A 26625-nucleotide genomic window follows, 5' to 3' on the forward strand; every position below is an offset into this window, starting at 1 on the left:
AGACACTCTCTTAGGAAGAGCTCTCTGAAAGCTGGAATCACAGAGTCCATCTCCATGCTCTGCTTTTGCTGTGTGCTTTACAGCCACTCCTCTCCCCACAGCCTCACCTCCTACTCTGAAATCACTATATACTGGGAGTGTAAGGCTCTCTACTTAAATGCTCCATTCTGAGGTCAAATAATAGAGCATCTAACCCCCAATTCCTACCACACACACTTGTAGTGTCTGTAGCCATAACCACCCTTAGCCATAGACTGGACCAACATATCTGAGGATATGAAAACTATGAGTGTGCATGGGAAGAGTGTCTGACCACAATTCCCCGTTTAGTTTTCTGGGAGAATCTGGCACTTAATTGAGAACCCACGACAGGCTATCCAAAACTGGGAGTCTCCTGGGGAAAGCTGCACTCCAACAATGTAGTCTTAAGGTAAACCCAGCATTTAAGCTTAAAGTAAAATTTCATTTCCCACAAAAATAGGTCACTTGTCATTCTCTCCAAATTCCAAGCATTCTGGAGAGAACATGGTGCACAGAGATGTTAAAGACTGATATCCTGCTTGAAAATTCTCCTGCAGTTTGTGAGGAGAGGACTCCAAATCATCTATAAGCCTGCTAGGTGAGACTACTCACTAAGGGCCTATTCCAACTCCTATTGAAATCAAATGGAAGGCTTAGGTGGGAACTGGATCAGGCCATGAGCAGTAGCTACATCCTGAGCTAAGAGATTATATGCCTCGTACAAATAAATATGGAAAGCTGCTACTTGGTCATTATTGAGTATGTCAGCTAAGGTAATAAAAGATCATTGTGTAACTCTCAACTGATGTAGCCTTCAGATGACTGGTGTTGCACAGTGAGGTAGCTCAGTAAGATGCCACAACTTAATTCTATCATAAATCATTTTTGTAGTTAAATAGTTATTAACTTCAATGATCTGCCTCCCAAAATTCACAGTTCTTAGGAAGCCCCCTGTAGAGTCTATGAATCCATCAGCAATGAAGAAAAGAAAAATGTATGAATCTGAAAACTTCCTTTAGTCTGCAAACACAAGGCCATAGGTCCATCCCTCCCTACAGAATGGAGGGTGTTGGGCTCGGGGAGAGTGAGGAGGATGGAGGTTTGGTGTTGATGGAGGAAAAACTGTTCAAGGCTCAAGTGACACATTTGAAGAAAAATGTGAAAAGTCCAAGCTCACATTTTAAGAAAACTGCCCTTTGTTTTTTAATAAAAATAGTCAAATAGCACATAGTCACATGGTTGAAAATAGTTTTAAACTATTTAAAAGCTTTGCATTTCAAATTCTAACTTTTGATTTAGTCCAACAACTGTGCTGTTTTAAATTTGAAAGGGCTAATAGCAAGTGCAAAGAAATTTAACCCCCCACTTTGTAGAGCCAGAAAAGAGAGATTCTTTCTCCTTCTGTGGAGCTTAGTTGCTCCAGCAGAAAGAAATAGCAAAGACTTTCCTCTCTTGCAGAGTTCCTGAGCTCCACAGGAAGGGAGAAATCTCAAGAATTCTGCTAAAGGGACGCAACAGAGACTCCCCATCCTGTGAAGTTAAAGGGACTCCACTGTAAAGAAGCATCCAAAACTGAGTGGGAGAAAGATACTAGATATGTCCCTGCCGGTTACTCACATCTGCTTTCTGCCACTGTGCAGGTGCCTTCTAAAACTCTGTGACTTTGGGGAAAAAAGGTATCCTGTAATCTTTTGGGTCAGCGTGGCAAACTATTGTGCAATTAACAGAGCTGGCAGGTGTATTTTTATTAAATGAAAATTACCAAATTAAATGCAAAAACAGTCTACATTAATGTACGTATGTGTATGCAATATGAACATATCATTGTTGCTGTGTGTAAAGTATTACTACCTGAATTTTTACTTTTCTGCAACTTAAAATTTAGCCAATATGCATTAAAATTTAGATTTTTTTTTTTATTTTTAACCTGTTTTTAATCGTCTGTTGTGTATGTGGGCAAGGATTTATTGTTCTGATGAGCACTAAAATGTGAGGGCTCCAGATAGCCTTACAGGTAAAGTATTAAAAGGGATAATGCAAAATCAGGAACGTTTCTTTTAGATAGTAGTAGTTACAAAATAGGTGTATCATGCGTGTGTTAGCTGATTTTCCTTATGTCAATGTTTATACATGTTAAATTTCTGAGTGATTATTGATTTACCAATTTATGGCATTAAAACTCTTAATTCAGTGTAATTAAGAACGTAAGAATGGCCATACTGGGTCAGACCAAAGATCCATCCAGCCCAGTATCCTGTCTACTGACAGTGGCCAATGCCAGGTGCCCCAGAGGGAGTGTACCTAACTGGTAATGATCAGTGATCTCTCTCCTGCCATCCATCTCCACCCTCTGACAAACAGCTGATAGGGATACCATTCCTTACCCATAATAGCTAATAGCCATTAATGGACTTAGCTTCCATGAATTTATCCAGTTCTCTTTTAAACCCTGTTATAGTCCTAGCCTTCACAACCTCCTCAGGCAAGGAGTTCCACAGGTTGACTGTGCGCTGAGTGAAGAAGAACTTCCTTTTATTTGTTTTAAACCTGCTACGCATTGCTTTCATTTGGTGGCCCCTAGTTCTTATATTATGGGAATAAGTAAATAATTTTTCTTATTTACTTTCTCCACACCACTCATGATTTTATATACCTCTATCATATTCCCCCTCCTTAGTCTCCTCTTTTCCAAGCTGAAAAGTCCTAACCTCTTTAATCTCTTCTCATATGGGACCCGTTCTAAAGCCCTAATTTAGTTGCCTTTTGTGAACCTTTTCTAATGCCAGTATATCTTTTTTGAGATGAGGGGACCACATCTGTACGCAGTATTCAAGATGTGGGCATACCATGGATTGGTATAAGGGCAATAAGATATTCTCCGTCTTATTCTCTATCCCGTTTTTCAATGATTCCTAACATTGTTTGCTTTTTTGACTGCCGCTGCACACTACGTGGACGTCTTCAGAGAACTATCCACAATGACTCCAAGATATTTCTCCTGATTTGTTGTAGCTAAATTAGCCCCTATCATATTGTATGTATAGTTGGGGGTATTTTTTCCAATGTGCATTACTTTACATTTATCCACATTTAAATTTCATTTGCCATTTTGTTGCCCAGTCACTTAATTTTGTGAGATCTCTTTGAAATTCTTCACAGTCTGCCTTGGTCTTCACTATCTTGAGCAGTTTAGTATCATCTGCAAACTTTGCCACCTCATTGTTTACCCCTTTCTCCAGATCATTTATGAATAAGTTGAATAGGATTGGTCCTAGGACTGACCCTTGGGGAACACTACTAGTTACCCCTCTCCATTCTGAAAATTTACCATTTATTCCTACCCTTTGTTCCCTCTCTTGTAAGCAGTTCTCAATCCATGAAAGGATCTTCCCTCTTATCCCATGACAACTTAACTTACGTAAGAGCCTTTGGTGAGGGACCTTGTCAAAGGTTTTCTGGAAATCTAAGTACACTATGTCCACTGGATCCCCCTTGTCCAAGTTTGTTGACCCCTTCAAAGAACTCTAATAGATTGGTAAGACATGATTTCCCTTTACAGAAACCATGTTGACTTTTGCCCAACAATTTATGTTCTTCTACGTGTCTGACAATTTTATTCTTTACTATTGTTTCAACTAATTTGCCCGGTACGGACATTAGACTTACTGGTCTGAAATTGCCGGGATCACCTCTAGAGCGCTTTTTTAAATATTGGCGTTACGTTAGCTATCTTCCAGTCATTGGGTACGAAGCTGATTTAAAGGACAGGTTACAAACCATAGTTAATAGTTCTGCAATTTCACATTTGAGTTCTTTCAGAACTCTTGGGTGAATGCCATCTAGTTCCGGTGACTTGTTACTGATAAGTTTCTCAGTTACTTCCAAAACCTCCTCTAATGACACTTCAATCTGTGATAATTCCTCAGATTTGTCACCTACAAAAGGCTGCTCAGGTTTGGGAATCTCCCTAACATCCTCAGCCGTGAAGACTGAAGCAAAGAATTCATTTAGTTTCTCCACAATGACTTTATCATCTTTAAGTGCTCCTTTTGTATCTCAATCGTCCAGGGGCCCCACTGGTTGTTTAGCAGGCTTCCTGCTTCTGATGTACTTAAAAACATTTTGTTGTTACCTTTTGAGTTTTTGTCTAGCTGTTCTTCAAACTCCTTTTTGGCTTTTCTTACTACATTTTTACGCTTAATTTGGTAGCGTTAATGCTCCTTTCTATTTACCTCACTAGGATTGACTTCTGCTTTTTAAAAGATACCTTTTTATCTCTCACTGCTTCTTTTACATGGTTGTTAAGCCTGGGTGGCTCTTTTTTAGTTCTTTTACTGTGTTTTTTAATTTGGGGTATACATTTAAGTTGAGCCTCTATTATGGTGTCTTTGAAAAGTGTCCATGCAGCTTGCAGGGATTTCACTCTAGTCACTGTACCTTTTAATTTCTGTTTAACTAACCTCCTCATTTTTACATAGTTCCCCTTTCTGAAATTAAATACCCCAGTGTTGGGCTGTTGAGGTGTTCTTCCCACCACAGGAATGTTAAATGTTGTTATATTATGGTCACTATTTCAAAGCCGTCCTGTTATAGTTACTTCTTGGACCAGATCCTGCGCTCCACTCAGGACTAGATCGAGAGTTGCCTCTCCCCTTGTGGGTTCCTGTGCCAGCTGCTCCAAGAAGCAGTCATTTAAGTATCGAGAAATTTTGTCTCTGCATTTCGTCCTGAGGTGACATGTACCCAGTTAATATGGGGATAATTGAAATCCCCCACTATTATTGAGTTCTTTATTTTGATAGCCTCTCTAATCTCTGTCAGCATTTCATTGTCACTATCACTGTCCTGGTCAGGTGGTCGATTATAGATCCCTACTGTTAGAGCATGGAATTACTATCCATAGAGATTCTATGGAACATGTGGATTCATTTAAGATTTTTATTTCATTTGATTCTACATTTTCTTTCACATAGAGTGCCACTCCCACCCCTACCCCCCACCCCCCGCCCAAGGCACGACCTGTTCTGTCCTTCCGATATATTTTGTACCCCGGAATGATTGTGTCCCATTGATTGTCCTCACTGCACCAGGTTTCTGTGATGCCTATTATATCAATATCCCCCTTTAACACAAGGCACTCTAGTTCACCCATCTTATTATTTAGACTTCTAGCATTTGTGTACAAGCACTTTAAAAACTTGTCACTGTTTATTTGTCTGCCCTTTTCTGATGTGTCAGATTCTTTTTTATGTGCATGTTTCTCATCTGAACTGGCCCATACTTTATCCTCTTCCATCCTCTCCTTCTGACTAAAACCTAGAGACTCTCTATCAATAGACTCTCCTCTAAGAGAAGTCTCTGTCCAATCCACATGCGCCTCTGCAGCAATTGGCTTTCCCCATCTCCTAGTTTAAAAACTGCTCTGCAACCTTTTTAATGTTAAGTGCCAGCAGTCTGGATCCACTTTGGTTTAGGTGGAGCCCATCCTTCCTGTATAGGCTCCCCCATCCCAAAAGTTTCCCCAGTTCCTAATAAATCTAAACCCCTCCTCTCTACACCATCGTCTCATCCACGCAGTGAGACTCTGAAGCTCTGCCTGCCTACCTGGCCCTGCGTGTGGAACTGGAAGCATTTCTGAGAATGCCACCATAGAGGTCCTGGATTTCAGTCTCTTTCCTAGCAGCCTAAATTTGGCCTCCAGGATGTCTCTCCTTCCCTTCCCTCTGTCATTGGTACCTACATGTGCCACGACCACCGGCTCCTCCCCAGCACTACACATAAGTCTATCTAGATGCCTCGAGAGATCCGCAACCTTCGCACCAGGCAGGCAAGTCACCATACTGTTCTCCCGGTCATCACAAACTCAGCTATCTATGTTTCTAATGATCGAATCTCCCATTACTAACACCTGCCTTTTCCTAATGACCGGAGTTCCCTCCCCCGGAGAGGTAACCTCAGTGCGAGAGGATACCCCATCATCATCTGGAAGGAGGGTCCCAACTATGGGAAGTTTCAGAGTGGTTTCCCTCTGCTCCTGTTGACTGCTCTCCTTCCCTGGGTCTTTCATCCTCCTTAACAGTGCAGGGGCTGTCTGACTAGAGGTGGGACAAATCTACAGAGTCCCGGAAAGCCTTTTCAACATACCTCTCTGCCTTCTTTAGCTCTTCCAGTTCCACCACCCTGGCCTCCAGAGTCTGTACGCGCTCTCTGAGGGCCAGGAGCTCCTTGCACCAAATGCACACACATGCCACCCGCCCACAGGGCAGGTAACCATACATGCTGCACTGAGCACAATAAACAGGATAGCCCCCACTCTGCTGCTGGACTTCTGCCTGCATTCTCTCCTACAGCTGCCTAGGTTAATGATAGGGTTTTTGTTTAAATCAAGAAGTTTTGATTAAAGTTTAGTTTAAAGGTTTTAAAGAATGGCAAGTGTACCTTGCCCCCTTCCCAACTCCCTCTCAAAGCTCCCTGTTAGCAGTCCCTGGTCGCAAAGCTCCCTGGTCACTTGCTCACTGCTTTAGAAAGCCCTGGCCTTCTTGTTAGTCCCACCCCCTGACTAAGGCTCAGCCAGTGAACAGAGGCTTCTAGATTTCAAACCTTGTTTAGAAGCTCACAGCTTCCAACTGCTGGCCACAGCACATAGTCCTTCAAACAAACAAACAAACAAACATACAGACAAACACAAGCTCAGCACACACCAAGTAACCCCCAAATACAAACACACACTACAGACAGCCGCTTACCCCAAGGGTCCCGTATTTGCTCCTCCTTCACCTGGAGAACTCCCTCTCACAACTCCCTGTTAGCGGTCCCTGTTCGCAAAAGTTGCCTTGTTTTAGTTGCTTCTGCATAAGCAACCTCTCTCACGTTAATGCAAAATGATGTGGCTTGTCTCTGATCTTGCTTCCCAAGGATTAGTGTTCACAATTCGTGTCTTCGTTTTGTGGCTGAAAGATAATCTGTTTTGGTGTGAAATAGGGAAGTAACATGGCCTAGTGTCACCTGATTTTATCACGTGGCTTAACCACACTTAGTTGCAGTTTATCTCTGAGGTTGATCTCATGTTGATAGGTTTTAAATTACAATTATTTTTAGACAGTATTATATTGAGACCTATAGAGCAGGTATTTCTGGATGGATAAATTTGACAGTACTGCTTTTCTGTTTCATGACAAGAAGATAGGACAATAAGTTTTGTTTGTTGGTTTATTTTGTGAGGAAGGTTGTGTTTGCACTATTCACTTGAACTAGTTAAGATCCCAATGAACAAGTACACCTCTACCCTCATATAACGCGGTCCTCAGGAGACAAAAAATCTCACTGCGTTATAGGTGAGACCGCGTTACATCGAACTTGCTTTGTCCCCTCCCCCCTTTCCTTGTTCCCTGACCACCCCCTTCAGAGACCCCAGTCCCTAATCGCCCCCAGGACCCCACCCCCTACCCAACCCCCCTGCTCTCTGTCCCCTGACTGCTCTGATCACTATCCACGCCCCCCCGGCCGCTGACAGGCACTCACCAGCAGCGACAGGAAGCGGAGCAGCCTGGCCCCAGCCCGCTCCACTCCACCACCTCCCAGCCGCGGCACTTCACTTCCCGCTGCTGGTGGGTGCGGGGAGGTTGGGGAAAGAACGCCCCACATACTCACCTGCGGCGGGAAGCAGAGCACCGTGTCTGGGAGTGGGCTGGGGCCAGGCTGCTCTGCTTCCCGCGGCCGGTGAGTGCGTGGAGGTTAGGGAAAGGACGCCCTCCGTACTCACCGGCGGCGGGAAGCGGTGCGACGCGGCCCCAGTCCACTCTGCTTTCCTGGCCCTGGCTCCAGCAATGTTGCTCGAGGGGCGGGGGGTGTTGGGGAAAGGTCCCACACTCACCTGTGGCTGGAAGCGGAGCACCATGGCTGGGAGCTGGCGGAGTGGAGTGGGCTGGGGCCGAGCTGCTCCGCTTCCGCTGCTGCCAGTGAGTGCGGGGAGGATCCCTTCCCCCAAACCCCCTCCCCTGAGCGACAAGGCTGGGGCAGGGGCTGGGGCGAGGGAAGCGAAGCGGGCTGCTGCTCCCGGCCCCCCGCTGATCCCACAGGCCGCTCTGGAACTGCGGGGCCCCCAAAAGTGCCCCCCACAGCTCCTGCCTCCCAGGGAGCCCCTGACTGCCCCCGAGACCCTCTGCCCCTTATCCAACCCCTCGGCCCAGGCCCGGCACCCTTAACATGCTGCTCAGAGCAGCATGTTGGAGCTTTACCGCGTTGTATGCGAACCCGCGTTCTATCGGGTCGCTTTATATCAGGTTAGAGGTGTATGTGTTATGGTATGCTATGGCAGGGAAGTAAGTGTGGTACATAGTGCATATGTATCTTATGTACTAGTTTTTCCAGGGTGCACGTAAATTGCTTTTAGTGGAGAGGTATGACCTAAGATGAAACAAAATTAGCAAATGTGTGGAAGAAAAGAAACTAAAGTAAATTTGTATAATGCTTGCTGTATGTTTTCTTTTAACTGTAGGTGTGGAAGAAAATGTACAAGAAGTAGTTGGACACATCACAGAAGGTGTCTGCAGACCTCTGAAGGTGGAATATTTTGTTTGTGTGTGCCTGCTGCTCATTAAAGCTGTATTGTGTTTTTATTGCAAAATGCATTTTGTCATATATATCAACTGAACACAATAACAGTGTATTACCACGAGTGGTAGATACATAACTTGAATATTGAGGGATTTTATTAGGGCCCTACCAAATTCACGGCCATGAAAAACACATCATGGATCATGAAATCTGGCCTCCCCCTGTGAAGTCTGGCCTTTTGTGTATTTTTACCCTATACTATACAAATTTCACAGGGGAGACCAGCGTTTCTTAATTGGTGATCCTGACCTAAAAGGGTGTTACAGGGTGGGGTCACAAGGTTATTTTAGGCGGTGTGTGGTATTGCCACCCTTACTTCTGCGCGGTTTTCAGAGCTGGGCAGTCAGACCGCAGTGGCTGCTAGCTGGGCACTCAGCTCTGAAGTTCAGCGCCCCGCCAGCAGCAGTGCAAAAGTAAGGGTGGCAATACCATCCCATGCCATCCTTACTTCTGCGCTACTGCTGGCGGTGGCTCTGCCTTCAGAACTGAGCTCATGGCCAGCATCTGCTGCTCTCTGACTACCCAACTCTGATGGCTTTACTGTTGCCAGCAGCAGCACAGAAGTAAGGGTAGCAATACCACAACCTCCCCTAAATAACCTCATCAGCCCCCTACAACTCCTTTTTGCGTCAGGACCTCTACAATTACAACACCATGAAATTTCAGATGGTAATAAATGAAATCATTAAATTTATAATTTTTAAAATCCTATGACCGTGAAATTGACCAAAATTCCATATAAGCTATAAATCAGTTGTTTTTTAAAGTAGAAAAATTACGATATTTTAAGGAATTTTATTCTATCTGACTAGTTGACTAATACTGTAAAATGTCTGGTAATCTAAATACTAAAAAGCAGGCTGTGGCTGAAATATCCCCATGTCCTTGACTGGAGAGGTGAAAAATTGAAAGAAGGATCAGAAAGGGGGTGTGTTTGTGAAAGAAAAGACAAAGGAGAAAGCACCACTAATCATGTAACCACCATAACATTTCACAACTTCAAAACTTGCTTCTTACGATATAGCACAGCTCCCTCTTTTCCCTAAGCATTTGAATGTTAAATGTTAGTGTAACACTTATTTTAAGATGGACTTACTTTTCTTCTCTGATTACATCTGAATATATACCAGATTGTATATGACTTTTTTGATGGTTTAGGCTTACTTATAAAGATGTCTCTTTCCTTGTAATTTCTTAACATTTGAAGAAATAGTTTGGTTATGTGGAATAGAAATTGTCCCCATTTCTTAGTGATATTTTACTTGTGCTTGTAGATCTTAAAGGTCACCATTTTCAAGCTTGGATGCCTAAAATAAATGAGTTAAAATAAAAAGTAGGGCTGTCAATTAATCGCAGTTAACTCAAGTGATTAACGCAAAACAAATTAACTAGATTTTTTAAAAGTTGCAATTAATCACAGATTTAATTGCACTGTTAAACAATAATAGAATACCAATTTAAATTTATTACAGATATTTTTGGATGTTTTCTACAGTTTTAAATATATTGATTTCAATTACAACACACAAAGTGTACAGTGCTCACTTTATATTATGTTTTATTACAAATATTTGCACTGTAAAAAAGATAAACAAAAGACAGTATTTGTCAATTCACCTCATACAAATACTGTAGTGCAATCTCTTTAGCAATTTAGCAATCTCTAGTGCAATCTCTTAGCAATTGGCTGAACAAGAAGTAGGACTGAATGGACTTCTAGGTTCTAAAGTTTTACATTGTTTTGTTTTTGAGTGCAGATTTTTTTTAAAAAATTCTACATTTATAAGTTGTGATTTCACGATAAAGAGATTGCACTACCGTACTTGTATGAGGTGAACTGAAAAATGCTATCTTTTGTTTCTTTTTATCGTGCAAATATTTGTAATATATAAAGTGAGCATTGCACACTTTGTATTCTGTGTTGCAGTTGAAATCAATATATTTGAAAATGTAGAAAAACATCAAAAATATTTGATACATTTAAATTGGTATTCTGTTATTGTTTAACAGTACAATTAAAACAGTGATTAATCGTGATTATTTTGTTTAATCTCAGGATTAATTGCGATGGATCATTCTTTAAATCGTTTGACAGCCCTAATAAAAAGCAGCCTAATTTTCAGAGTGGCTGAAAATCTGCAACTCTCTTTTGCTTCTGTGGGATTGGAAAAATACGGCCACTTTTATTTAGGCACCTGCATATAAATTAAAGTCGAAAAATTTGATCTGAGTTAGTGACTAACTCTCCCATTTCATCATAGAGGAGACTGTGGTTAAAAATCACACAATTTTTTTTTTCCTTCTGATTTAAAAGGTTTTGCTATTCTACTAAAGCCAATTAAATATAGAATTCTTAGCACCCTGTCTGTCCTCCCAAAACACACAACCAAAAAAAAAAAATCAGAAAGTGTGATGGTGATAGATGTCAGCCTGGCAAACTTGTCTATAGGGGGTGGAGGAGCTCCCTTATAACTTTTAGCACAGTAGTTAGGGTATCACCCGGGATGTGGGAGACCCAGGAGCCAGTCCCCCCATCCAGTGATTTGAACTGGGGACTCCAAGATCCCTGGTGAGTGCCCTGACCACTGGACATTAAGTTACATGGCCTCCCCTTGGCTTCTTGCTAAAATGCATAGCTACCTAATGCCAAGTGAGGTTTTGCAGCTGAGAATCCCAAATGGAGGGAAATGCCTCCTTGCAGCCCAAACAGAAGCACCTGTCCCCAAGAGGGGTGAAGTTTAATATATGCACTTCGCTTGGCACTTCCCATTGACTAGCTTAGGCTAGGAGCTGCCTAGGGTGGTGGCTTTTGTATATCCCATTCTGATGCACCTGTCTTTCCCCATTCATTGAATAGGGAGCCTATGTGCCAAACTCAGGCTTTGTGAATCTCAGTGACCTTCTAGGTGCCTAAAATTTAGGCATGGCAATGCACAGTGTCACCACGCCTAATATTCTTTGTGAATCTGACCCTGGGATGCTACATTGAGCAGCAGACAAATAATTTGGAAGGATGATGAATGGTTAGCAATATGTAGATGGACTTGTCACATATAAGCACTTGGGGAATAGTGTTATAATAGTCACTGACCATGATTGCTTCCTAAATGCCTAAAAACTGATTGTGGGGCAGCCCCCTTATGATCGTGTTGAGGCTGCATGTGCCATGGAGACAAAAAAAGTCAGGCCTGTTTTGCTCTGTAATCCAGCATCTCTTGGCCCAGTCAGCATGTCAATACATGTTTTGTAATAGCTTCAAATATATCTGCTTACCTACTGTTAGCATCTCTTTTCAAGATAAAGTACTGGCTAGAGGTCATGACTAGGAGGTGAGATTAAATCAGGTAAAATAAACTAAATAAACCCCTTGATAGATCAGTTCTGATTATTCTGCATCTCTGCTGAGTGCTGCCATTGATGATCTGTTGTAATTTAGGGATTTTGCAGCTGTTCTTGCTATTCGGGGCTGGGTGGAATTCCAGTATGTACTGATGCTAATCCACAACATGATTTCATTATACAGAAATTTCCAGCAACAAGTTACATACAAAACTATGGGAAACAGGGCCGTTCTTAAGGAGTGGCATACACCTGCTTGTTTTCTGCCCTTCAACTTGCTGCAAAGAAATGCCCTATTCAAGAGGAATCCTGCAATATAAGTGGACGATGTGATGTTCTTATGCTTCTTGCAAAGTTTATTTGTCCATGAACATCCCTCATGCACGTAAAAGTATCGAGGCTGTTTTTCAGAATATGCCTCTAAATAAAAATTATTATTTTTTGTTCCACAGGTCAGAATTGAGCAGGTGATCGTTGCTGAACCGGGAGCAGTTTTATTATACAAAATATCTAATCTTCTCAAATTCTATCACCATACAATCAGGTATACAAAATTACAAAACATGTTAAGTAACTCTCCTGTTTGAACATGCATCAGTTCTGGTACAGTAAAAAACACTCCCTCTGTTTTGCTTTTTGTTTGTTTGTTTTTTGGGGGGGTTGTTGGTTTGTTTGAGTTCTGACTGTGCTCAGCCATTTACAGAACAAAGAGGAAGACACAGCCCTGACTTGAAGTAGTAATCAATTATTTTATTAGAAATCTGTCTGTAAATGGAAAAAAAATTCAACATATAGACATACTTTATCACTCTGTAGCATTGTAGATAAAGTTCACACAAAAAACTACATTAAAAGAACATTAAGGTTGCAAAATTAAAAACACTCAAAAGTTAGGAAATGCCAGAATTAAAGTTACCTGTGCAAACCTTAGCTTCAGTTTCAACGCTTTACACGTCTCTGAATATGTACACTGTGAGATTTTTTTTTTTTTCAGAGGTTTATATCTTGGCAGTTTTTCATGGGAACAGTAAAAGCCACATCTCTGACATAAAGTCAACCTGCCTGCCAAGTTTTAATTCCCTACTCTAAAGAATGAGGCAGTACAGTTTCTCAGTAAAACAGTTGTAAGATTTTTTTTTTTAACATAAGTTATACATCATATTTTCTCCTTATCTTGTTCTCTGAATGGCAGAACCATTTTTGCTAAAACTTTCCAAAAGTGGGTGAGGAAGACAACCAGAATACTTTTTTTTTTTTTTTTTTTTTAAGGCCAAAGTTTAGCAGTTACAAGCAACTGAAAACAATCTTATAATGGGGAGTGTTTTGCAGCCTTAACTATAGGCATTGCTGCCTATACTGTATTGTTTAAAGATCAAAGATTATAGTACTGATCCTACTAGTCAAATGTTTTTTTCAAAAATAGAGGAAAACAGATCTAATTACTATAACAATGTCTAATTTGAGAGATGGTGACTTTACTGGGGCTGATGGTGCTCTGAAAACCAAGCTGCTATTTTTTTTTTTTTAAGGATGTCACATTAGTCCCACTCAGAGATGATAGTTTTTACCCAAGACAGTCTGTAACTTAGAATTACTTTTAGTTTAGACGACAAACTCATATGCAAGAAGTGTGTAGAAAAGTGTCATGGCATAATGGGTGTAAAACTAATAAACTAATTTTGCACTTCCAGTAGCCAAGCATGTACTCTTTAACACTTTAAAAATGTACAGTTTTATATGTGAAGAGACACATTTACCTGGAAAGTAGTGGAGGTGGAATGATGTTATCAACACATCTTTCTCATCTGGATTTTGTTCTCTGTAGCAGAAACAAAGCTGAGTATTTTTTCCCACTTATTTAAAAAGACAGTAGCATATTGGATAGGTAAATATTTTTAGCCCATCTTGAAAAAATAAAATGTTAGTTTCGTTATGGACTACGTTTTTTTTGCTGTAAAACTGAAAATTTAGCATTTTCTCTTCCTTGTTGGCTTTAAACATTCAAACAAACAAAAATCCACCAAGGCAAAACCTGAATTGGATGCTCAGGTAATTTTCTTTTTAACAAAGCTGTAATTCCAATATATTTTTTTATTGAATATATGACTTAATTTAAGTTATGCATATGTTATAGCTGAGATAGTATATAATTGTTTATTATCTTGGCTGGTGGTGCTTGTTCTCACTAATCATCCTATCTTACAAATTATTATTAGCATTAGTTAATAGGGGAAGCTGTTTCCTATGACAGTTCACTGTGCATTTCCAACTTTTAGACTTGGTGTCATACTCTTGAACATTGATTAAAATATCTGGATCTGTTTTATATTTCTTTCTTGGATTTAACAAAGTATTTTCTTTTTTGTTTCAGTGGTATTTTGGGAAACAGTGCAGCCACGTTGTTAACCACAATTGAAGAAATGCATTTGTTAAGCAAAAAGATATTCTTCAGTAGTCTGAGCCTACATGCAAGTAAGCTAATGGAAAAGGTTTGTTTCAGAAATATAAGCTTTTCATATTTTAAAACACATTATCCAGTTTTTCCTTAATGTAAGGAGACTGATGGAGTAAAAATTGTTGTTTACAGTTTGATTCATTATCTTAAAATTGACATTTCATGTTGCTATGTGCTCTATAACACATACAGTAAATGAGGGTGGGATGAATTAATTATTATTCACCTTATTGTCCCTGCCAGTTGTCCAACTATATATGTGTGCGCATTTCTGATCGAAGACTTTTCGTTAGTGGCGCCTGCAGATCTGTGCCTTGTGCTCCAGACCATGGGTATATAGGTAGGGACAGAGGCACCACCACTCCAGTTCCTTCTCAGCCTCCTGTGTAGCTTGAGACAGAGTGTTGCAGTGTCCGCTAGCTAGCTCCTTAGCTTGCCCATTTTCTTCTTTACTTTTTTAGTATTTTGTCCTTTTTTATTTAGTTTATTGTTTTCTTCTCTGTTTTATAGCATAGGTTTGTACTTCCATGAGGGTTCCCACCCCATTCATAGTCATGGCCTTCACCCCCACAGCCTCTCTTTTGTTTGCGGCCTGTCTTACATGGGTTATGCCCAAAACTATAGGCTTCAAACCATGCCAGATCTGTCCCTGGTCCTTTCCCCTCAGCAAGGGTCATTCCAGCTGCCTCAGAGAGTCCCACATCCCATTGAATGTAAGGTCTGCTCCGGCTTCAAACGTAGATCCAGAAAGATGAGGGAGGACAGATTGAAACTACTCCTTATGAATTGCTCCTTGAGATCTGATGAATATACAGACTGCCCATCTGTATCGTCTCTGGTACTGCTCGACACATCCCATCCTGAGGAGTAGTGCCCAGGATCACCAGTACTGACCATGTTTCTCTTCCAGGAGGTTCTCCAGCTGTTGGAAGGACTGAATCCCTCTACTACAAGTACCAGAGAGGCATTTCCTGCCAGTACCAACATATATGCATGCCCTGACACGTCCTCCAGTACCTCCGCACCTTCACACATGAAGTCAGCCACCGGTACTGATGTGGATGATAGTACTCTCTTGGCCTCCAGTACCAACATGGCCACTAGTACCAACGCCCCTAGCTCTTCCCTTGGATGCAGGGGATGACACTTCCTCTGACTTGGAAATTTCTCTCCAGGTGGTGAAATCCTTCCCATTCCAGCCTCCTTTGGTGGCATACCCGGTTGATGAGACTCTAAGGGCTAGTCATTGTCCACCCCATCCTCCCTGGCAGGAACACCGTGGGATTCCTTCCCCTTTGCTTATGCTCCTCCACAGTGTGTTTTTTGGAACCTGGGGCTCCCTACAGTGACCAGTTCTATAGGATGTCCCCACATAAGAAGAACCATCAAAATGAGTAGGCACCAGTAGATGGGACTCTCTTCCATAGGGAGACCCTTTGGAAGAACAGGAACTAAGGGCAGAGGAGGGGACACACCCTTCAAACAAATCCTCTTCCTCCCCAGATGAAGTTGTTATGCCTCCTCCTACATCCTATGCTAATGATTTCAGCATCTTTCGGAAACTGATCAAGAGACTGGCTGACACTTTGCAGATCCCTCTAGAGAAGATACAGGAATCTCAATAATTGTTGGTTGATATCTTGCATACCTCTCTTCAAGGAAAGCCCTGCTGCTAATGATGCCCTCTTGTTACTGGCCCATCCCATTTTGCAAACACCGACTACCCTCCTACCTACATACAAGAAGGCTGACAAGCAGTACTGTGTGGTAGCCAAGGGCTTGGAGTACCTTTTTTCTCACCCTAGCCCAAACTCTCTGGTGGTCAACGTGGTTAACAAAAGAAAAAGATGGTGCTGATCCAGATCAGCTTTTCACGATAAGGGGCTCAAATGCCTGGACCTCTTTGGCCATAAATCGATCTCTGGCTTCGCTGCAGTTCCACCATGCCTTGTAATCACATTTTGCCAACATGAAATATAGTAAAAATTTTTCATTTTATTGACCATCTACCACAGAACTATCTACCACAAGCCCTCATCTCCAAGAGCCAGATGACTGCCAAGGCTTCTCTGTAGGCCTCTCTTGACACACATGATACCGCATCTCGCTCTATGGCAATAGGCATAATTATGCATCGGACTCCAAGGCTGCAGTCCTCTGGTCTCCCCAGGGAAGTACAGCACATAGTGGAGAATTTTTTGTTTGAAGGAGCCATACTCTTTAGTGACAGCATGGACAGGTCTCTCCACTCTCTCAAGGACTCTAGGGCAACATTGCGATCCCTTGGCATCTACGCTACTACAACAAAAAGAAAATGTAGATCACAGACAACCCAGTGATCTCTCCCAGTACAGTATTTCACCTCCCAGAGGTGGACCAAACCTCCCCAAAAGAGGCCCAGGGTCCACAAGCAGGGGCCATCTTTCTCTGTTGCCTCCCAAGTGACCAGTTTGACCCACTGGTAGATAGTCATGAATCACTCCATTGCCCTACCTTCCATATACCCTATGGGGACTGCCTCTCCCATTTTCCTACTATTCTGGGACGTCATTACTTTGGACAAGTGTATCACAGTAGTTTCCACAGGCTCTTCTACCTAATTCAGTTCCACCCCCCTTCTCCACTCCCAGTCCCATTTCAGGGACTCATCTCTCAAGAGTCTCTAAAGACAGGAGGGTACAATCCCGCAAGTTCCTCCCAGCTTCAGCAGAAAATGTTTCTATTCCTATTACTACTTAGGCCCCAAGAAAAAAGGAGAATGGAGACAGATCTTGGATCTCAGGACTTAGAATACATTTTATCCATGCACAGGATGGTAAGCCCTGCAGCAATAATTTCAACTTTAGGTTTGGGAGACTGATTCATTGCCCTCAAACTCTAGGATTCATACTGTAGCTTGATTTATAGGTTATGTATTAATTATATTGATTACAGTAGAACTTCAGAATTACGGACACCTTGGGAATGGAGGTTGTTCGTAACTGTGAAATGTTCGTAACTCAGAACAAACCATTATGGGATGCTCCTCAGGGCGGACTGCTCAGAGCGGGGTCTCACAGTTGTGCCTGCAAACTTCAGCATCTTCACCTCCTACCTGTAAGTGGCTGCCCAGTGGGTGGATGTGTGCGTAGGCGGCTGGTTCTAGCCGCTTGGCTGCAAGAGTGATGAGTGAGGCACCCTGGGGCACCGCAGTGTCAGTGGGCACATGGTGCCCTTTAAAACTGAGCAGCTCCTCCAGAGCGCAGCATATCGGCAGGAGCTTGGGTTCCAGCAGCAAACATTCCAGGCCAGGTTCCAGCAGGAGCTTGGGAAAGGGGAGGAGGGAACCTGTGTCTCTGATTTACAGGAAAGCCACAGACCCCAGCACTGCTCCTGCTCTGGGTCTCACAACTATGCCTGTGAAACCCACCATCTTCACCTCCTACCTGTAAGTGCCTGCCCTCCATGTGGTGGGGGAGGAGACGGGCAGCCCAGATGTGCCGACCTCTAAGGTGCAATACAGGTACAGTATTTGCTGGTTTTTTGTTTTTGTCTCCGCTGCTGCCTGATGGTGTCTGGTTGACCGGTCAGTCCGTAACTCTGGTGTTCGTATCTTTGAGGTTCTACTGTACTTAAGAATTCCCCGTTATCACTTCGAGGTTTTACAGATTCTTGTCCCAAGATCAGGCTCAGTATTATTAAAATTACTGTGTAGTTGGGACCCCCTGTAAGCACAGTTGCAACACTCTGACTGTATAGGAACCCTTCTGTATTTACAATAGTTTATTAATACGTTTAGCAAAATCACAAACCAGTTCAGTAAGGTAGATAGAGATGATACAAAATGTACATCTGAACATCCATATACTCACAACTTCCCTTCAGAACAACTTGTGATGTTGGCCATTATCTTCCTCATCACGATCACCTTCCTCCCAAGGACTACATCTCTCTCTCTCTCCCCCCCTCCTGAGCACAGGCTGGGATACAGCTTTTATGTTACACTGACACCACTATTTCTAATGCATATTCAGTAGGGGTTTCTCCTCTCTTATTTGTATTTCTTCACCCTACTAATGTTGGGGTGTCATTCTCTTGTAGGTTAGCATATTAATGATCTCAACTTATTATCATGTATGTCAGCTCATTGCTACGGCACTCTTGTGGTCAGACTTTTATGGATGTTCTATCCAAAAACTGGTGTTAGCTCATGTTTCTGTGGCTGGCTGATGTCATTATGGACAAAATCCTGCCCCCCCCCCCCCCGGTGTCGCCATGCCTAGAGTGGGCCACAGATGGGAATGCCCAGACTCAGGACAGACTGCCAGAAAATAGGGCAGACACCTCAAACCGGTGGTATATTCTATCATTAGATTTTACCACGCCAGTAATAAAAGGGTACTCGTGGATCATTGTACTAGTTTACCACAGAGTACAGACAGCCAGGCAAACTGGGTCTTATGATGTTAGGTTATTAAAACCAAAGTGACCACACATTAGGTTTTTCCAGCCCCAAAGCGTTGGTCACCCAAGTTTGCTGGATACTTCAGGATCTCATCAAAAACAACGCCGTTAGCTAATCCTTAGTAAACTAACTAAATATATATTAATTAAGAAAAAGAAATGAGTTATTAGAAAGGTTAAAAGCAGATAAAATACATTACAGTTGAATCAGAATATATGAGTCCACTTGATTGCAGAGATACCGTGTCTGCTAATTCTCCGTTAGTCTTTCAGGGCTTTCCCAAAACTAGCTTTTTGGGGATTTCAGTCCAGTGGCTCAAAACTCCCCCTGTTTAGAGTTCAGCAGATTAGAGATGGCAGGATCATGCCCAAGGCTTCTCTTTTTATAGTTAAAACAGGCTAGCAAGCTGACCATCGTTATTACCATGTGGGAATTTCCTTTGATGAAGAATAAGTAATTCAAACAGTCTGAATCTCTATTGTTAAACCAACCACATCCGCTTTGAAGTTAACCTTCTACTTCCCATGTATACACACATAATCCACAATGTATATTGATTTAGATAAGGTAATTGCTGGCCATTCATTATAACAGGGCTAGATAATTGAAGACAATACAGGTAATATCATTAGTTTCATGCAGTATATACACATCTTTGATCTGAAGGTTGATTGAGTACAGGATACAGACAGATGAAAACAATACCATCCACATTTTCCTTGATCTCTTATCAACACAAGTGAATGGGCTGGTGTCTGGTAGCCCATTTAACATCCCTTTGATACAAACACACAATTGAATTAGCCTGACAGCATTGCACTGCCCCTTGACATGCCTTTAAAGGTTACACACAAGTGAACTGGCCTGTTAATTTTAACCTGAGCTGGTTTGTTGGTGTCACGCATTCTGTTTCCAGTTCCTCAAAACTTAGGGGTGACCATTAGGTCATTTGTCTGTGCCAAAGTTCATAGACCTCAAGCCTTAGGCTAACTGCTGAAGCCAGTGTCTTACAGGCGTGTAAGTTCCTTGCATTACTGCTGACTATAATAAAAGATAGAATATAATGAAAGCGAGACAGAGAATATAATAAAGGCAAGCTAGCCCTATGGACTACATTACTTCCATGTTGCTGTGCCCCTGTGCCACAGATACTTCCGACAGTTCATTGTGGGCAAGGACCACTTTGAGTGCAGAGTTCTTCCTTTCAGCCTTTTGACCACTCCAAGGGTCTTTACAAAGGTCTTCTCAGTAGTTGCAGCCCATCTTTGACAGCTGGGAATAGTCATACTCCCCTACCTGGAGAATTGACTCCTCAAAGTTTGTTCCTTCCAGAGGTTCAGTCAGCAATCAACAAGGCCCCTAGCCCTCTTCCAGTCACTGGGTCTTTGTCTCAATGCAGAAAAATCGACAGCGACACTTGTCTAACATATCAACTTGATCGGAGCCATCCTGGACTAGACAACCAGCGTGGCTGTAATAGGGTGCAGGCAGGCCCCTCTATCTTTTACCTCTTCTGCACCAACAAACCAGCAAGAGATCTCTGCTTTGGTGCAATCACCCGTGCTCTTTATTTACAGTACAAGTTCCCACCACCTTGTAGATACAGACAGCGTCAGGCTCACAGCCTCAGGGACTGCTAGCTTTTGCAGCCAACAGGGGAGAGCAGCCTTTAGCTCCTCCCTTTCCTCTCCCCTGGCTTCCTTCCTGCCAGCCTTTATGTAGCCCCTTGCTAATGAGGCTGGCAGCTGTCCCCTATTTGCCATTTAGGCCTGGGCTTACTCAGCCAGCTCCAGTTCCCCTTTCCTGATGGGAGCTGGTGTGACAGAGGGCTGGCTCAGGGTTACCCTGTCACAGTGGCATACCAGGTTTGTCATGTTGTGCAATCTCATTTCCTCTGTGCAGCAGAGTCCTTAGACCATAGCAAGGTCTTGCCTTCAACTTCTAGGCTATGTGGCCACCTGCACATTTATAATACCCCATGCCAGACTCCATTCTTGATGCCTACAAAGCTGTCTCAAAGCCATTATACTCCCAACAAGCACTACCTGTCTGTGTGAATGTTGGTTCATCAGAGAGTCTGCAGGTCCTTCCACCACTTGAGGGATTCCTCAGTTTGTGTGGGAGACCCATTCTTTTCCCCTACAAAAGTCATCACCACAGAAACCTCACTGTTAGGTTGGGAAACTCACCTCCGAGACTTCATGGCACAAGGCAAATGGACTCCACAGAAGTCATCCCTTCATTCAACCTATTAGAACTCAGACGGTTGGATATGCATACCTTCATTTCCTACCCAGGAACAGGGGTTATATAATAAAAGTTATGATGGACAGCAGGGCAACAATGTACTATATAAACCACCAGGGAGGAGTAAAATCAAAGCCATTATGTGCAGAATCAATACAACTTTGGAATTGGTCCATACTGCACCGAATAGACATCTCAGCAGTCCATTTTGCAGGTCTGGAGAACACTATAGCAGACACCTTGAGAAGACTTTTCTGTCAAGATCATGAATGGGAACTAAGTGATTCTGTATTTTGGAACTTCTTTATCTTCTACACCATCTCGGAGAGATCTCTTCGCAACACTGTCCAACATGAAATGCAAACTTTTCTACTCAAGGGGAGTTTTTGGTTGTAACTCTCTGGAAATTGCCTTTCTCACTCCTTTGCCTCAAACGCTGCTACACGTCTGTCGTGCAACACCGCTGCTCCTTGGGGTCCTGAAACAGGAAAGAGCATTAACTTATTCTCATAGCTCTATCATGTCTGAGGCAGGTATGATTCCCCAATCTGATTTGCCTATCCGTGAAGTCACGTCTCCACCTTCCCAAGTTGACAGACCTTGTCAAGGTTCCTTCCCCACTCTGAACTCTAGGGTACAGATGTGGGGACCTGCATGAAAGACCCCCTAAGCTTATTCTTACCATCTTAAGTTAAAAACTTCCTCAAGGTACAAACTTTGCCTTGTCCTTGAACCCTATGCTGCCACCACCAAGCGTGTTAAACAAAAAACAGGGAAAGAGCCCACATGGAGATGTCTCCCCCCCGCCCTCCGCAAAATATCCCCCCAAGCCCTACACCCCTTTTCCTGGGGAAGGCTTGATAAAAATCCTCACCAATTTGTACAGGTGAACACAGACCCAAACCCTTGGATCTTAAGAACAATGAAATATCAATCAGGTTCTTAAAAGAAGAATTTTAATTAAAGAAAAGGTAAAAGAATCACCTCTGTAAAAATCAGGATGATAAATACCTTACAGGGTAATCCGATTCAAAACATAGAGAATCCCTCTAGGCAAAACCTTAAGTTACAAAAAGACACAAAAACAGGAATATACATTCCATTCAGCACAGCTATTTTACCAGACATTAAAAAACGAAATCGAACGCATTTCTAGCTAGATTACTTACTAACTTTTTACAGGAGTTCTGAGCTGCATTCCTGATCTGTTCCCGGCAAAAGCATCACACAGACAGCCAGACCCTTTGTTCCCCCCCACCTCCAGCTTTGAAAGTATCTTGTCTCCTCATTGGTCATTTTGGTCAGGTGTCAGCGAGGTTATCCTACTTCTTAACCTTTTACAGGTGAAAGGGTTTTTCCTCTGGCCAGGAGGGATTTTATAGCACTGTGGACAGAAAGGTGGTTACCCTTCCCTTTATATTTATGACACGCTCCCCAAATCACAGATAGGGTGAAACACTGGCTGTGATTTCTTCCTGGAGCTCTAGGAGAAAACAGAGTTAATAAGACACATGCACCTCTAAATATACTACCAAGTGTATAAAGACTAACAATATTTTCCACATCTCAAGGATGATTTTAACCTGTTGATTCTGGGAAACTTTCACGGGAGAGTGCATCAGCCACTTTGTTAGAAGCTCCTGAGATGTGTTGTATGTCAAAATCAAAATTTTGGAGAGCTAAACTCCACCGAATAAGTTTTTTGTTATTTCCCATGGCGGTATGAAGCCACTGTAGCGCAGCATGGTCAGTCTGCAGGTGGAAACGGCGTCCCTAAACGTATGGGCGTAGCTTTTCCAGAGCGTAGACAATGGCGTAACATTCCTTTTCACTGATTGACCAGTGGCTTTCCCTCTCAGACAGCTTGCTGAGAAACACGACAGGATGGAACTCTTGTTTCGATCCTTCCTGCATTAAGACTGCTCCCACACCACAGTCGGACGCATCTGTGGTTACTAGGAACGGTTTGTCAAAGTCTGGGGCCCTTAGCACAGAGTCAGACATGAGTGTCGCTTTAAGCTGGTTAAAGGCCTTCTGACACTCTACAGTCCACTGAACTGCATTTGGCTGTTTCTTTTTGGTTAGGTCTGTCAGTGGGGTGCAATTTGGCTGTATTGTGGTACAAATCGCCTGTAATATCCGGCCAAGCCTAAGAAGGATTGGACCTGTTTCTTTGACTTTGGGACAGGCCACTTTTGGATAGCATCCACTTTGGCCTGTAGGGGGTTGATAGTTCCTTGACCCACCTGGTGTCCAGGGTAAGTCACTCTCTTTAGGCCTATTTGACACTACTTAGCCTTAACAGTTAGTCCTGCCTCCCTTATGCGCTCAAAGACTTTTTGTAGATGTTCCAGGTGTTCTGCCCAAGAATCCGAAAATATGGCCACATTGTCAAGGTAGGCGACTGCATATTCTCCCAATCCCGCTAGGGGACCATCTACGAGTCTTTGGAAGGTGGCGGGTACATTCCGCAGCCTGAAAGGGAGCACATTAAATTCATACAACCCGACATGTGTGGTGAAGGCTGACCTTTCCTTGGTGGATTTATCTAGCGGTACCTGCCAGTACCCCTTGGTTAAGTCCAAGGTAGAGATGAACTGGGCTCGTCCCAGTTTCTCCAATAGTTCATCTGTGCGTGGCATTAGGTTGTCTGGGTGAGTTACAGCATTTAGATTATGGTAGTCCACGCAAAAACGTATCTCCCCATCAGGTTTGGGAACTAGAACCACTGGAGATGGCCATGCACTGCCAGAGGGGCGGATTACACCCATGTGTAGCATACCCTGGATGTCCTGTTCTATAGCAGTTTTAGCTTGAGGAGACACCTGATAAGGTTGGGCTTTAATTGGGTGAGCATTACCTGTGTCAATGGAGTGGTATGCCTGTTCAGTCAGTCAGTCAGTCCTGGGGTGGCTGAGAACGTCGGCACGTCGCTAGTGCACAGCTCCTTGATCTGCTGTCACTGCATACGCCCAAGGGTCATGGAGAGGTTCACGCTACCATCACTTTTCCCTTCGTAGTAGACACCTTCAGGCCACTCAGCGTCATCTCCTCCCTGGGCTGTAAACTGACAAACCTTTAATTCTCTGGAATAAAAGGGCTTTAGAGAATTAATATGGTACACCTTAAGCTTTTGGTTGGAGGTGGGGAATGCTATGAGATAATTAACAGCTCCCAGGCGTTCTTGGTCCGTGAATGGCCCTTCCCACGACGCTTCCATTTTATGGGCCTGGAGCGCCTTTAAGACCATGACCTTGTCCCCTAATTTGAAGGAACGCTCTCTGGCATGTTTATCATACCAGGCTTTTTGCTCTTTTTGAGCATCCTGTAGGTTTTCTTTAGCAAGGGCTAAAGAGATTCGGAGGGTGTTTTGTAGGTTGGTTACAAAGTCCAGAATGTTAGTTCCTGGAGAAAGTATAAACCCCTCCCATTGCTGCTTCACCAATTGTAATGGCCCCTTAACCTCGCAGCCATATACAAGTTCAAATGGTGAAAACCCTAAACTGGGATGTGGTACAGCTCTGTAGGCAAAGAGCAACTGCTGCAACACTAGGTCCCAATCATTGGAGTGCTCATTTACGAATTTACGTATCATGGCCCCCAAAGTTCCATTAAACTTCTCCACCAGGCCATTTGTTTGATGATGGTAAGGGGGTGGCAACCAAGTGATTCACCCCATGGGCTTCCCAAAGGCTTTCCATAGTTCTTGCATCTGTGAGGATGTTGGAGGGCCAACCTATCCTGGCAAAAATGTCTGTTAGTGCCTGGCACACACTTTTAGCCCTGGTGTTGCGTAGAGCTACTGCTTCCGGCCATCGGGTGGCAAAATCCATGAAAGTCAGTATGTACTGCTTTCCTCTGGGTGTCTTTTTCAGAAAAGGACCCAGAATATCCACAGCTACTCGCTGAAAGGGAACTTCAATGATGGGGAGTGGCTGGAAAGGGGCTTTGACCTGGTCTTGGGGTTTTCCCACTCTTTGGCACACCTCACAAGACCGGACATAAGTAGAAATATCCTTGCCCATTCTCTCCCAGTGGAACAACTTTCCCAAATGGTCTTTGGTTCTGTTCACCCCAGCATGGCCACTAGGGTGATCGTAGGCTAAGCTCAAGAGCTTGGCCCGGTATTTAGTTGGAACTACCAACTATCTCTGAGGATGCCAGTCTTCCTGGTGTCCACCAGAAAGAGTTTCCTTGTATAAAAGTCCTCTTTCTACAACAAACCTGGATCGATTAGAAGAGCTGAGAGGCAGTGGGTTGCTCCGTGCCGCCGTCCAAGCTCTCTGGAGGCTTTCATCTGCTTCCTGTTCGGTCTGGAACTGTTCCCTTGATGCTGGAGACATCAGTTCCTCGTTGGATTGTGGACCTGGGCTTGGTCCTCTGGAAGCGATGCAGGTGACGGGGCTGTTTCCGTTGACTGTGAACTGTTCTCTGCTGGTGCACTATGTTGGGATTCAGGCTCCGGCTGAGCCTCTTGTGTAGGGTTATCTGCTGCTGCCAGTGCAGGTTCGGTGGGGCCCTCTGGTATTGGGGTTGCAAGTACTGGATTCAGTGCTGGCAATGGTTCTGGTGCTGGTTGTTCTGCTGGTTCCGGTTCTGGGACTGGCTCTGTCTGGGTCTCTGTGACTGGATCCACTACTGCTGTTGCAGATGTTGGCATGGGGTCCGGTTCCATCACCTCTGACCGGGTCCTGGTAGAAGTTTCTGGAACAGAGCTAGGTGTGACAGCTTGCTTAGCCTGGCTGCGGGTGACCATTCCCACCCTCTTGGCTAGCTTCACATGATTGGCCAAGTCTTCCCCCAACAGCATGGGGATGGGATAATCGTCATAGACTGCAAAAGTCCATGTTCCTGACCAGCCCTTGTACTGGACCGGCAGCTTGGCTGTAGGCAAGTCAAAAGAGTTTGACTTGAAGGGTTGAATCGTCACTTGGACCTCTGGGTCAATTAAATTGGGGTCCACTAAGGAAGCATGGATAGCTGACACTTTGTGCTCTGACGTCCCTCCACGTGGTATCCTTCTTCCCGCCCTCACTCAGTTTCCCTCCGCTCCAAGGGTATCTGGGAGGTATCTGAGCCTGAGGACCTCTGGTGTGATTCCAGTGCAATGAACTGTAATCTGTTGGGGTTCTTGGGGCAGTTGGCCTTTACATGCCCCAGCTCGTTACATTTAAAACATCGTCCAGCTGACAGGTCACTGGGACGAGGTGGGTTGGTGGAGAACGGTGTGGCGGGACGATAAGGTGTCTGGAGGGTTCCTTGGGGGGTAGGTGGGGCCTTGGGCTGCCCCCGGTAGTAGGGTGTGGTCTGAGGTTGTCCCTTCTGGTATCCGCTCCAACTGCGACCAGTTTTTTTCTTTTCTGCCACTTCCACCCATTTGGCTCCAATCTCCCCCGCCTCAATTACAGTTTTGGGCTTCCCATCTAGGATGTATCTTTCTATTTCCTCAGGAACACCCTCTAAGAACAGCTCCATTTCCATTAGGAAGGGCAAATCTTCTGGA

General features: G+C 43.6%; 1 protein-coding gene across 1 annotated transcript in view; it reads left to right on the plus strand.

Annotated features, from left to right (window-relative positions):
* The window catches only part of COG6 (component of oligomeric golgi complex 6), a 105599-nt gene that overhangs the window by 51119 nt on the left and 27855 nt on the right, over nt 1-26625 (plus strand). Inside the window, exons 11-13 of the mRNA XM_074960086.1 lie at nt 8519-8583; nt 12429-12520; nt 14348-14465. Coding sequence (XP_074816187.1) covers nt 8519-8583; nt 12429-12520; nt 14348-14465 — 275 coding nt within the window. The remainder of the gene's footprint in view (nt 1-8518; nt 8584-12428; nt 12521-14347; nt 14466-26625) is intronic.

This window comes from Natator depressus, chromosome 1 (assembly GCF_965152275.1).
Source record: "Natator depressus isolate rNatDep1 chromosome 1, rNatDep2.hap1, whole genome shotgun sequence".
NCBI lineage: Eukaryota > Metazoa > Chordata > Testudines > Cheloniidae > Natator > Natator depressus.